The sequence below is a fragment of the Diadema setosum genome, chromosome 13, assembly GCF_964275005.1.
Source record: "Diadema setosum chromosome 13, eeDiaSeto1, whole genome shotgun sequence".
NCBI classification, from domain to species: Eukaryota; Metazoa; Echinodermata; class Echinoidea; order Diadematoida; family Diadematidae; genus Diadema; species Diadema setosum.
The window spans coordinates 10,116,613-10,128,898 of NC_092697.1; the positions used below are offsets into that span (position 1 = coordinate 10,116,613).

General features: G+C 35.8%; 2 protein-coding genes across 2 annotated transcripts in view; both read left to right on the plus strand.

The window, feature by feature from the left end:
- LOC140237165 (angiopoietin-1 receptor-like) overlaps window positions 1-3,844 on the plus strand; it is a 33,458-nt gene extending 29,614 nt beyond the window's left edge. Inside the window, 1 exon segment of the mRNA XM_072317107.1 lies at window positions 3,506-3,844. Within this exon segment, the coding sequence (XP_072173208.1) occupies window positions 3,506-3,844 (339 nt within the window).
- LOC140237204 (tyrosine kinase receptor Cad96Ca-like) overlaps window positions 3,665-12,286 on the plus strand; it is a 43,210-nt gene continuing 34,588 nt past the window's right edge. The window contains exon 1 of the mRNA XM_072317148.1: window positions 3,665-3,779. The gene's annotated coding sequence lies outside the window, so the exon portion shown is untranslated. The remainder of the gene's footprint in view (window positions 3,780-12,286) is intronic.

A 12,286-nucleotide genomic window follows, 5' to 3' on the forward strand; every position in this document is an offset into this window, starting at 1 on the left:
CGTGGGTCTTCTTGTTGGTTTTGTGATGCACGGTCCCATAGTATGGTGCACTGCCATGTTATTTTAGCGAAATTTAATAGAGAGTGTAAAAACTTAGAAAGCTGCCAAGTTTGTGTTTGCCTAAACCCCCCCCCCAAATAAAAAAAGGAAAAAATGTAATGAGGGACGCAAGAGTTTTCTTTGCTCCTTTTCAGATATGAACACATTTACCTCTTCCAACTTTGTGAATATTCCATTCAATGGCATTTCTCAAATTGTGATCAAGCATATAAACACTAAACAAAAAGTAAGTTCCCCCAAAACAAACCTCTGTAATTTGAATCGGGAACTTTTGAGGAAATCTGAATACAGGATCATGTAGCTGTATTTCTCAGCTACCTTTCATGTGAAATTTAGTGAATATCACTTGGTCACGCTTGAGTGAGCATGACTTAAAGTCCAAATGGTCATTTTTGAAGTTCACAAGCCCAATCTTGCAACTTTGATTTGGTGATATCTGAACAAATTTCCATTTTTCAGGATAAAAAGGCATGCAACGCTTAATTTATGTGCTTCTTATCGTACCATGTGACTTGTACACAAAATTTCACGGTTGAGTGAGCACTGGGTGAAAATTACCAAAATGGCCGATTTGACATGTTTCTTGTAATTTCAATCAATCGAGATTGAATTCGTGTGTTGAACAGTTTTTACACACAATTCACGTAATTTCACGGTTGAATGAGCACATTTAAAACAAAGAAAACTAACAATCTAAATTGTGCAGTAAGAATAGCGATAACTTTGCGCATTGAAATCAACTGTATGATGCTTTTTTTATATCGTGCTAATACCCACACGCATATCAGTGACCACCTGACATTTCAGTCACGCTTCAATAAGCACGTGAGGCTGGAAACCTTTTTTTTTTCTTTTTTTACCATACATAATGAAAAATTGGCAGGTTGGCCGTAATCCCCATGCTAAGTTCGTGTGAAGAGGAGGAATTTATGTTTTTGAAAGCTAACAATGGCCTTTGCATGCAAGGTGGTTTATTTTACGGTTGAATGACCACATTATGAAACAATGATTTATCTTATTGAAATCATCCAGCAGGTGTTGCATTGATATTCTGCGTTTAAAGTCAACTGAAAAACATTTCATTATTGCGTTTTAGGACCAATATAAATGTCTCAGTGATCCTTGGCATTCCTTCAAAATTGTACACGTCAAAGGGTACATCGGGCCGGAAACCCCTCTTATAATTCATGGCTACTTTTGATTAAACATGGAAGTATTCGTGGGAAATTGGTCTGCCTTTAGTTTGATGAAATCCCCCTGTTGGAGCAGAGATGAGAAATTATGCAAATTAAATCTCTGGGCATTTGTTCTCGCTACTGAATACTAATTTTGGCATTAAGTTCTTGATGCCTTTGTGACGCCATAAAGTCATGCATTAACTCAAGGGAAAATAAATGCAATTAATCATTGACATGGTACCAAATTTCACTTTTGTTAAACATCAATATCCTCCCGTGCTGCAAATATGCACCGAGAGTCTGGAGACAGATATTGATTGTGGTGAGATAGTGGCCTTTGTTGTTCATGTGGTGTTGATGATTGTGATGGTGATGATAGGTGCTTAAAATGTTGGTTGACTATTATGCGATCGTTATTTCAATATAACACAGATTAGGTAGCATCTGCACTCACTTTTTAGGCTCTATCCACTAACACGTCTTCATAATTACAAAACAAATGTAAATCTTATGGGAATTTCAGCCACGAGTAATGATTTGGACCTGCACACTTTGCTCATCTCATGTTCTCACTGAAGCATGTCACAATGTCATTTTTTATTGAAATTTTATTTTTTTCATTGAAATCAGAGTAATTTCCCAACATTTCAACTAAAACATAAAAAAATGAATATTTTTTTATTACATAGGGTAAAAAAAGGGTTTTCCAGCCCCACATGCTCATTGAAGTGTGACTGAAATGTCAGGTAATCACTGTATGCACAGTGGTATTAAACACAATACAAAAAGCATTAAACAATTTATTTCAATGCGCAAAATTATCACGATTCTTACTGCCCAATCTAAATTGTTATTTTTGTTTGCTTTTAATGTGCTCATTCAACCGTGAAATTACGTGAATTGTGTGTAGAAAACTGTTCAACACACGAATTCAATCTCAATTGATAGAAATTACCACGAGAAACATGTTAAATCGGCCATTTTGGCAATTTTCACTCCGTGGTCACTCAACCGTGAAATTTGGTGCACAAGTCACATTGTACAATAAGAAGCACATATATTATACGTTGCATGCCTTTTTATCCCGGAAAATTGAAATTTGTTCAGATATCACCAAATCAAAGTTGCAAAATGGGGCTTGTGAACTCCAAAAAGTGACCATTTGTGACCCTGCATCACAAAACAAACAAAAAGTCGCCAGACGTGGATTTTTAGTTAAGGGCAGATTCTGAAAGACCAGACTCTAAGCTTTAAAATGATGTATAGCTCAATTGAAATGGACTCTCCTAAATTTTGGAAAGAAAGCAGGCACTCTGGAAAAGTGTGAACCGAGAAAAGAGGCTCTGAAGTGTTGGGTCTATCTGTCTATTCAAGCGTTTAATCTTTAACAAACCGTGCTAGCTATGAGAAGAATGGGACAAAAAAACAGGACAACTGGGGCAACAACAATGAAGGGATTATCATATTAAGCTGAAATCAAGCATGCTATATTAACACATTCTAACAATGATTAATGCCAACTTTCAAAGCAGTAGCCTTATCCCTTCAAAAGTTATCAGACTTGAAAGTGTAGAGTGTGCAAAGGGTTACCAAGAAATGAAAAGGGGACTCTAAGACACGCCTGATCTCACTACTCTACAAAAAAAGAGTTGTAGAAAAACTGCTGAAAATACACTTTCCCATTCATTTTATGATCCCAAACTTTAGAATAATGTAGAAGAAGGGTAGTTCTTTCAGAAAATATGAAAAACTCAATATTGACTTAGTTGACCCGTTTCACCTTTATTGAGTCCTCATGTAAAATCAAGGGGTGCGACTTTTTGTTCGTTTTGTGATGCACGGTCACATTTTGACTTTAAGTCATGCTCACTTAAGCGTGACCAATTGATATCCACTGAATTTCACATGACAGATAACCAAGAAATACAGCTACATGATCCTGTATTCAGATTTCCTCAAAAGTTCCCGATTCATAAATAACAGAGGTTTGTTTTAGGGGGAACTTACTTTTTGTTTAGTGCTTAGTATCATCAAAGAACAGAAAATATAAATGTAATGTCATTCGGTTTATCATGTAATACCTGTCATTAGCATGTTAAGTTAAATACCCGTCATCTTTTGAACGTGTAAAGCCAAAAGTAAGTGCAGACCAAGGCCATACATACTGTATTATGTAAATGCGAAACCTGTTTATCACTCCAAAAGTAATACATTTTTTAGATAACATCAACTTGGAATCTTCTTCTGAACACTTGGCTGTGGTCTAGAATCCAACAAATGGAGCCAACTGTCGAAGTGGATTCACTGGAATAAGAATCTACTATGCCATCACTGGCAACCTGACTGGAGGGTTTTCGTCTGTACGGAAGCGGGCAGCAGATATGCCTGAGATGTACGAGGACGTACCATTTGAGTCTCCACCCAACCACACCCTCACCTTCCTTGAACCATCCTCACAGTACACCATCAATGTGGTGGCACGGAACCAGGATTCAGAGAGTTCCAGGGGTCAAAGTGTGGTTGCCTTCACCTCAGAACAGGGTGAGTGGGTCATCTTTAGTATAGCTTTCGTGAGGATATGGCGCTGGTTCCTACCCCATCAGTAGGAAAATGTATTTGTGCAAAGCTGGAGTCGAGCAAACTTTGGATCAAATTAACCCAAGTGAAGTAAAGATAGGAAATCTACTTGAACACTATAAATGCCATGATTCCTCATAAATTTCAAGGAAATAATAACTAGGATTAGTAGAATACACACTTTTTACGGGGTTGTCCGTCCGTCCGTCTGTAATCAATTTCATGGACAGGGTAACTTAAAAAAGTGCTTGAGGTATTCTTATGTATGTATGTATGTATGTATGTATGAGTGGAGGAAGTTATGCCTATCATAGCACCCATGATATAGTTCCGCGGACAAAGGTCAAAGTCAAATTCTCAAAATGTTACTATGTCTCTCATAATTTATATCTAGGCAATGCCTGAAGGTATTTTCTTTAAACTTAGCAATTAAAATTAATTCATTACCCAATAAAGATTCCCTAGTTGATTTACATGTAGTAAGGTCAGAGGTCAAAGGTCAAAGGACAATTGAAAATGCTAGAATTTCACTTTTTTTCTCGATAACTCGAAAATGGCTCAAGGTATTTTCATGGAACTTTATGCATACGTAATTTTTAGATCGTGGGTCAAAGCTCAAGGGTCAATATAGTGTAGATCAAATTCTCAAAATTTCACTATTTCCCCATATCTATGCAATCTATGCAATATGTCAGAAGACATTTTCCTCAAACTTAGTGTATACATGTACTACCAGGTTAAGATTCTCTTGGAAACTTTTGGGTCATTATGTTATAGGTAAAGGATCAAAGATAAAGTAAAACTGCTGAAATTTCACTTTTTCTCCATATCCCAGAGATGGCTCAAGGTATCATCATGAATTTTAGTACATTTTCTGCATGTACTGCCTGACAGTGATTCTCTCGGGATTTTTTTCGTCATGGGATCAAGAGACATGTCTAGCAATACGATTTTTTAGTATTAAGTATTTAGTGAATTTATATAAACATACGATATTGCCTCTTCAAAGCATGGCTTTTCATCTTAAGAAAACAAAAATCATATGAAGCCAATATAAACCGCAGAAAACTGCAGAAAGCCACTTTGTATCATATAGAAAGAATACTACTGGATTCCTGCAACCCCTGCAAAAATATTGAACGACGAGCCTATACTTGGTGAGAAGTAATATGTGGATGCCTTTATACGGTATCTCATCAATGTTGATAAAGCAGCAACATTTTACTGCCAGAAAAACAATCCTTTTTTTTCTGACATTTTGCTGGGTCAGGGCCAATGGGCTGGTGGTGGTGTCAAGGTTTAACGAATATCTGATTTCCTCTTCAATATTTTTATATATACATATACTAGGTGTTTCAAAAAACATTTCCCACTTTTGATTCTTATTAATTAAAAAACTATATATCAGATAACACTGTCATTGATATGAGTGATAGCTGAATAGTGTACAATTTGGATGAAGGTGGTTTAAATATGAAAGCATAAATAAGTTTCATGAAATCCATGATTAATTTCACAGTTAGGTTCCAGACTTTGCTCTATTTTCAACCCTCCGTACAAAATGTCACTTTGCACAGGGGTCAATGGGTGTGTATGGGAGTGTGTGGTTAACACCCTGACAATGGTCATGAACAATGGTCAGGGTTTGAATGCTTCATTATTCATTCATGAGAAATTCCACTATCACAGCTAGTCTTTATTCAGCCTCTGCCAGTATCTGTGTAAAGTCAAACGCCTGTCTATACTGTCGTTGAGTCGCGTCAGTGCTTTCCCTACTTCTGAAAAACAAAATTACAATGAATACCTTCTGTTCTATCGTAAACGTGGTGACAGCAAGTAAAGAAAATCAATTAGAGTATACTACACTTGTGTATACGGAGCCTTAAATAAATCTACTCTGAAACAAATCGCCCCAATGATAAATGCTGCTGAACTCTTTACCAAAAATGATCTCTTTTTATCGAAAAAACGAAAAATTTGTAAGACTATTTAATTAGTAGACAGTTGTATTAAAATGAGGAACTTTAGATCATTCATGCTTATTTATATCCCAAATTTAGTGATATGTCAGAAGCAAAATTTGAAAATGATTGCCAGCTGGAATGAAATGTGGTGTTTGCAAGCACTTTACCGAGTATGAATTCAGACTAGCAGTGCCCAGGGCAATCCACATGAATTATTGATTAAGCATTCATGTGCCAGGGAGCGCCAGACTGACGCCTAGTCAACAGGTGGTTCAGGCATGTCCATTGTTCAGGGCCATTGTCAGCACACACTCACATACACATCATTGGTTCCTGTGCGAAGTTCAATTTTTGGACAGAGGGTTAAAATTTGACCAAAATCTGAAACCTTACTTCAAAATCAATCTTAGATTTAATGAAACTGATTTATGCTTTCACCTGCAAATTACCTTCAACCACATTGTACACTATCCAGCTATTACTCACATCAATGACAGTTTTATCGAACGAATAGTTTTTGATATATTTATGATCAAAAGTGGGAAATGTTTTTTGAAACACCTAGTATATGTATATATATATATATTTATATATATATATATATATATATATATATATATATTTATATATATATTGAAATTGCTCCGCGTATTGGTAGTACTAGAAATAGGAATAATAATGTCACAATAGAGGAATGCATCAATAGGACTGTCATCCCTGACGAAGGGGGGCGCCCCCGAAAATTCGGACTTTGAATATACAAGTATACATGTTCAAGTGATTAACGATGTTGGTTACAGAACATGATCCTCAGAGAGAACCCAAACAGCTCAGGTTGGTCAGTGAAACTGAGAGATAGATACCATAGTAAAAAAGTAAAGTCCATCGGTTTGATTGGTCTATTATGTAACGATACATTAATAATGATTAAACAGCTAATACAGCAATCATGCATCTATCTCAACCTTTTCAAATTCGTTTGTCTGCCTTGTGGAGATATCAACGATTGGTGTGTTTGAAGCTTTAAAACAGAATATATTCGGCTTCCTCATTTTTTTATTTAAATTTTGAAAAAATTGTAATAAGGAGTAAGATCGTAGTTATATTGATTTAAATATCGATATATGATAAAATCTAATCGAGGAACGAGACTCTTTGATATAGATGATTTAAAATATAAATACGTCGTATGTAATCAGTGGTTAAATCGATGCTATACTTGTTTTAACAAAATGATGACAGTAAGGGGCCTCTGAGACATACCTAACTGCAGTATTCTTCAACAAACTGCAAAGCACCATTTCCAATTGTTTTATGGGGTTATCATTTGTCACTTGGTACAATTACCAGCTGGTCTATACTTCCCAGTTCATGTAACATCAACACGTCTAAACTCATATGGTCTATTATACTAGCCATTTCGTCTAATGCATGTTCGGTCTAAGACTCACCCGATCAAATGCCTAGTTTAGCTGCTTGTAATGTTGCCTATAAATCACCAGATGTTCTCTTTGTCATTTCGTCCACTTTTCGTCATTTCGTGTTTTTTTTTTCTCATTTCGTCTAATATCGCTTGGTCTTATATCAGTTCTTTTACAATCTATTTAGTCTGTCTATCATGCTTAATGACAGTTTTACCTAATGACTGCTTGGCTCACGGTCCGATCGGTCTACATTTCACCAGGTGTAATAGGCAATTGGCATACCCATTTCATGTCATTTCGATTAGTCTATTTCTAGTTTAATAGACGACAAGCCAATTCGTCTAATCAGCCTTTCGTATCTTTATATATATATATATATATATATATATATATATATATATATATATAAACACCTTTTTGGCTGACTACCTTTAAGTCCAAATTTCATCTGGTCTAATTTCTACCAGTGCTACTCTCATTTCGTCTACAAGATGCATTTACACATACAATGTACATTGTCGAGTTGGTTGGCATTACAGCGTGCGTTTGTTTCTTGCGTGGTATATTTACCAGATTAATTGTGATTTCATCAATGTCTATAGTGGGAATAGTTGTGTCTTACAGTCTGTTTATTTCTTAAAAAAGCCGTCACACACTCTTCACTATAATAAAGCCTGCATTGTTAGATGTAATCTCTTCTTAACTGAAAATCAATATCTCACGACTTTTTGTTGGTTTTGTGCTGTAGGGTTATATACATTTTTTGTTTGCAAGGGTCAGCATTTCTATATTTTTTGGTATTATTATTATTTTTGTAATATACACGGGTAAAATCCTTATATAGCACAATCAGATATAGTGTCACACCATTGTAGTGAGAATAAGACGACGACATCGTCTACAATGATGCGAAAATCTTTTTTTAACAAATCATATTGTATAGCATGTAGGAGCATGTGCTTTAAGGAGAATCATCACAGTCGGGGGTAAGCGTCTGAACAAAATTGGTAGGGCAGACCTTGATAATGACAATTATCTCTTTTATCTATCTCTCATCAGTCTTCATAGTTCATCCATGCCTATTAAGCAATATAGCCAGTGCAAAAACGTTAATCCGTATAATCAATGTTAAGAATTGTTAGATATGTTGTTTTGTTTCAAAGAAAAAAAGAAAGAGAAAAAGTGGGGCCCTATACAAAAAAAAAAAAAAAGTGCCCGGAATTATCAAATATACAACATGTGAACAATCATTACGATAAATTGTTTGTAGAATAAACCATTGACAGTTTTGGTTTATTGGGAAAAATTGTCATATCTCCTTATATTTTGGGTTGTACTGCGAAATTTTTATGTAGGAGGATGTATTGTGATACAACTGAACTACACATATGCATAAAATCATACATGCTCCCTAAAGTAAAACAATACCTTGAAGAACAAGGAAATTCCGTTTGTCCTAGCTTAGAATCATGTGATCACAGTGTGCGTACGTTGAGGACTTTCCCCACGATATTCCAAACAGGAAGATATCTTACCTATTAAAATGCACGCTAGACATGCTAGATATTAAAGGCATTTTACCATTTGCAGATTAAAAAAAAAAGCTTTAGCGCTTCAGAATAATTTGAGTTAGGTAAAGATACAACCAGTGTAAAAACGTTAATACTGTAGCGAACGACGGGGCCTTGGCACTTATGCAGACCGAGCAGACCGTCCGTTTGATCGAAATATACGATCACTCTATGAAGAGGATAAAACCTTAAGTTTCCCACCACTTGTACGTCACCAGTCTACACCTTGCACTTCACACCATCTGATTCAAAGGCACATTCTCACTTCTCACATCTAATTCCCCCAACACACTGACAAGTGAACTTTCACTCTCACTCCCGACGTCGTTTCTAGAGTACGTCGTCCTCCGACGTTCGCCCTGGAAGTACGTCACTTGTACTTTTCATTTCCAAAGTACTGTACTTCGTTCTCCGACGTCAGTTCAGGAAGTACGTCGGACGTACTTGTCCCTTTCAAAGTTCTGAACTTCGTTCTCCGACGTCTGTTCTGGAAGTACGTCGGACGTACTTGTTCCTTCCAAAGTTCTGGAACTTTGTTCTCCGACGTCTGTCCAGATACTCAGTTGTCCCACGGAGCAGCAAAGCCCGCTCGAGAATGCTCGCAAAGGCTGCTGGACGAGTTGTCTTCTACTGCAGAACCACCGGTTGCCATCCTACTCCCACCGATATTCATTCCAGCCAGTATTTATGTTATACTGAACACGAATGCATCACAACTTCAGAGGCGATGTACCGGAACACTAACATGTTTCTTTACAGGTATAGCGTGTACATACTCACGTTCACAACTCGTACCGAGGACAAGACAGAAAGACAATGCTATCCCGAGGATCAGCCTCTCCTCTTCCCTGCCTAGCACTGAGAATATGAACAGAGTAGCGTGCAGGCATAATACTAACACTTGTGGGTTCTGCATGTAGAATGAGGTAGCTACTAGTACCTGTGCTGAATTATTATAGGCATGGTTATTAATTTCTCCTAAAATTTCCTTTAATCTTTCTTTATTTTTACACAGAGTTAAGCTATCCCTTTAAACTCTTCACAGTTTGATTGAAATCATTTAAATCAAACATCAACACCATTTTCAGTCCCATAACTGATCGTGTTTACTAATTAATCAACGTTAATTGTCTAAAATGTGTCATATGGCCAACCTGTATACACACGTATACACACACAATGCTAAATGTATGTGTCAAACCTCTGTAACACAACTTTGAACTAACTGTAGGAATTATCGCTGCACTTATCATCCATACTTTTTATCACTATCTGAATCTCCACAAAAACCAGTAATTGACAAATAATCGTCAATACAGAAGACTGACTTAAAGGAACAATTCAAACACTCTTTTAGAATGCATAGCTTGTTACATGTATAAATCAGCACAAAGTAACTACGACTACATTGTGTTACTGAATTGCTATGAACAGATTTCACACTAAGTATGATTTCGCACGAATTCCAAATGAAATCCGCTACACACTACTCAAAATAAATATCATTTTGTTACAATACGTATAATCAATGTGTTTTAAAGAAAAAAAAAAGGAGAAAAAATGGGGCCCTGATACAACTAATAGTTTGTCCCAAATTGTTAAATATACAAAATGTAATCAATCATTACGGTAAAATGTTTGTAGAATAAACCATCTACAGTTATGGTTTATTGAGAAAAATAGTCACATCTCCTTATGTTTTGGGTTGTACTGTGAAATTTTTATGTAGGAGGGTGTTTTGTGATACAACTGAACTACACATACACTATGCATAAAACTATACATGCTCCCAATAGTAAAACAATACCTTGAAGAACAAGGAAATTCCGTTTGTCCTAGCCTAGTACCATAACGTGATACAGTAACCCAATACCTCGAACAAAGAGATATGCTATTGAAACAATTATGCACTCTTTGCGTGATCAGGAAGTTCTCTCTTCACAAAAGTATTAGGTTTGATGAAATATGGATTACATTTCAAAAGAGCATATCGTTGTTGGTGTGACAGAACCTTCCATTTCAAGTAAGTGTGAACATCTTTTTTGTCTTTCTTTCTTTTTTTGGGCGAATCGTTAGATAAGCAGCTAAAATGGTGTTCTTTCCAAATCCTAGTTGTGTTACTTCCAAATTAAGCCACCACAGCATGCCAAAGAAAAGGAAGTCCGATTTGTAATAGTGTTTTGGCTGTCTTTTTGTTTTATTATCAGATTCCGGGTCTTGTCGCCCAACAGCGATGTGAACATTTAAAGGCACATTATACCTGGTGAATTAGTCGAATGCGTACGCGGCAGACGGCACAAGTTTCGTACAGACACCTAAATGCTATCGACTCTTGTTTAGCGCTTACTCTTTGACCAATTTCCATGAGTCCGAATTAAGAAATCGATCCACTGTGGTGAGTGGTCCGATCACAGAACTTTCGGCTTATGATTCGGCTGATGACAAAGACAATTTAACAATGGTTCCTTATTTTCTTATGTCACCCAAATTATGGGTATTGAAGAAAGTATGGACCAACATCGTACTGAACAGATTAAATGAGTTATTACATTATGAATCGAATATATATATATATATATATATATATATATGATATATATACATATATATATATATCAGATAATTGCATGTTATTTACAAAATATACAGAATGGTGCAGGTTCCAAGACAGAAAGAGTGAGAGAGAGAGAGAGAGAGAGAGAAGCAGGACAAACAAAACAAAGTTAAAATAGCAGGGCAACAATAACACAGGTAAAAACAATCACAATAATAAAAAGCAAAATATTGTAAATACAGATGACCGTTCAAAAAAAATAAAAGAAATAACAATATAGGGAATAATTATTTCTTATGGATCTTCATTCATTACAAAAATAATTTAGGTAAATTTATCAATTCACTACAATTTTTGGAATTGAATAATTCGGACATTCTATAAGGTGTGCGGTCTTATTCTATAACATGACTTAATGAACTTATTTCTGGCATTAGTCAAGTAATAGTGAAATTCATCACCCAGTGTATAAGAATTACATAATTTACAAACTCGATCACAATGTTCAATTCCCACATATCTACCAGTCACAATTGGCAATCGGTGGTTGGCACAAGGAAATTTTGCAAGAGTTCGTCTGAGCACGCTAGGAATTTTAACAAGTATGAATCTAAGCACAAATTCGTTTTGAAGATCCTGTAATTGGTACAACACGTACTGTTTCTTATTGTGCCAATTCCGTACAAATGCGTCACGTTGTCTAAATTTTATCGAACGCTTAAACCACGAAGAATTTACGTTATCAAAGCTATTCTTGACAAAATACATTTCTAACTCATTAAGTGTATCATGAACCTTCAACAACCATGACGATGAATATTATCTTGTAGTTATGTAAATTTCATATAATTTTTACATACAATTGTTGAATATTTGCTCTCTTTTCCAGTGATAGACTTCAACCAATAATTAAGTATTCTTTCCTTAACAGTACAGGCTATTTCAAACCTACACAATT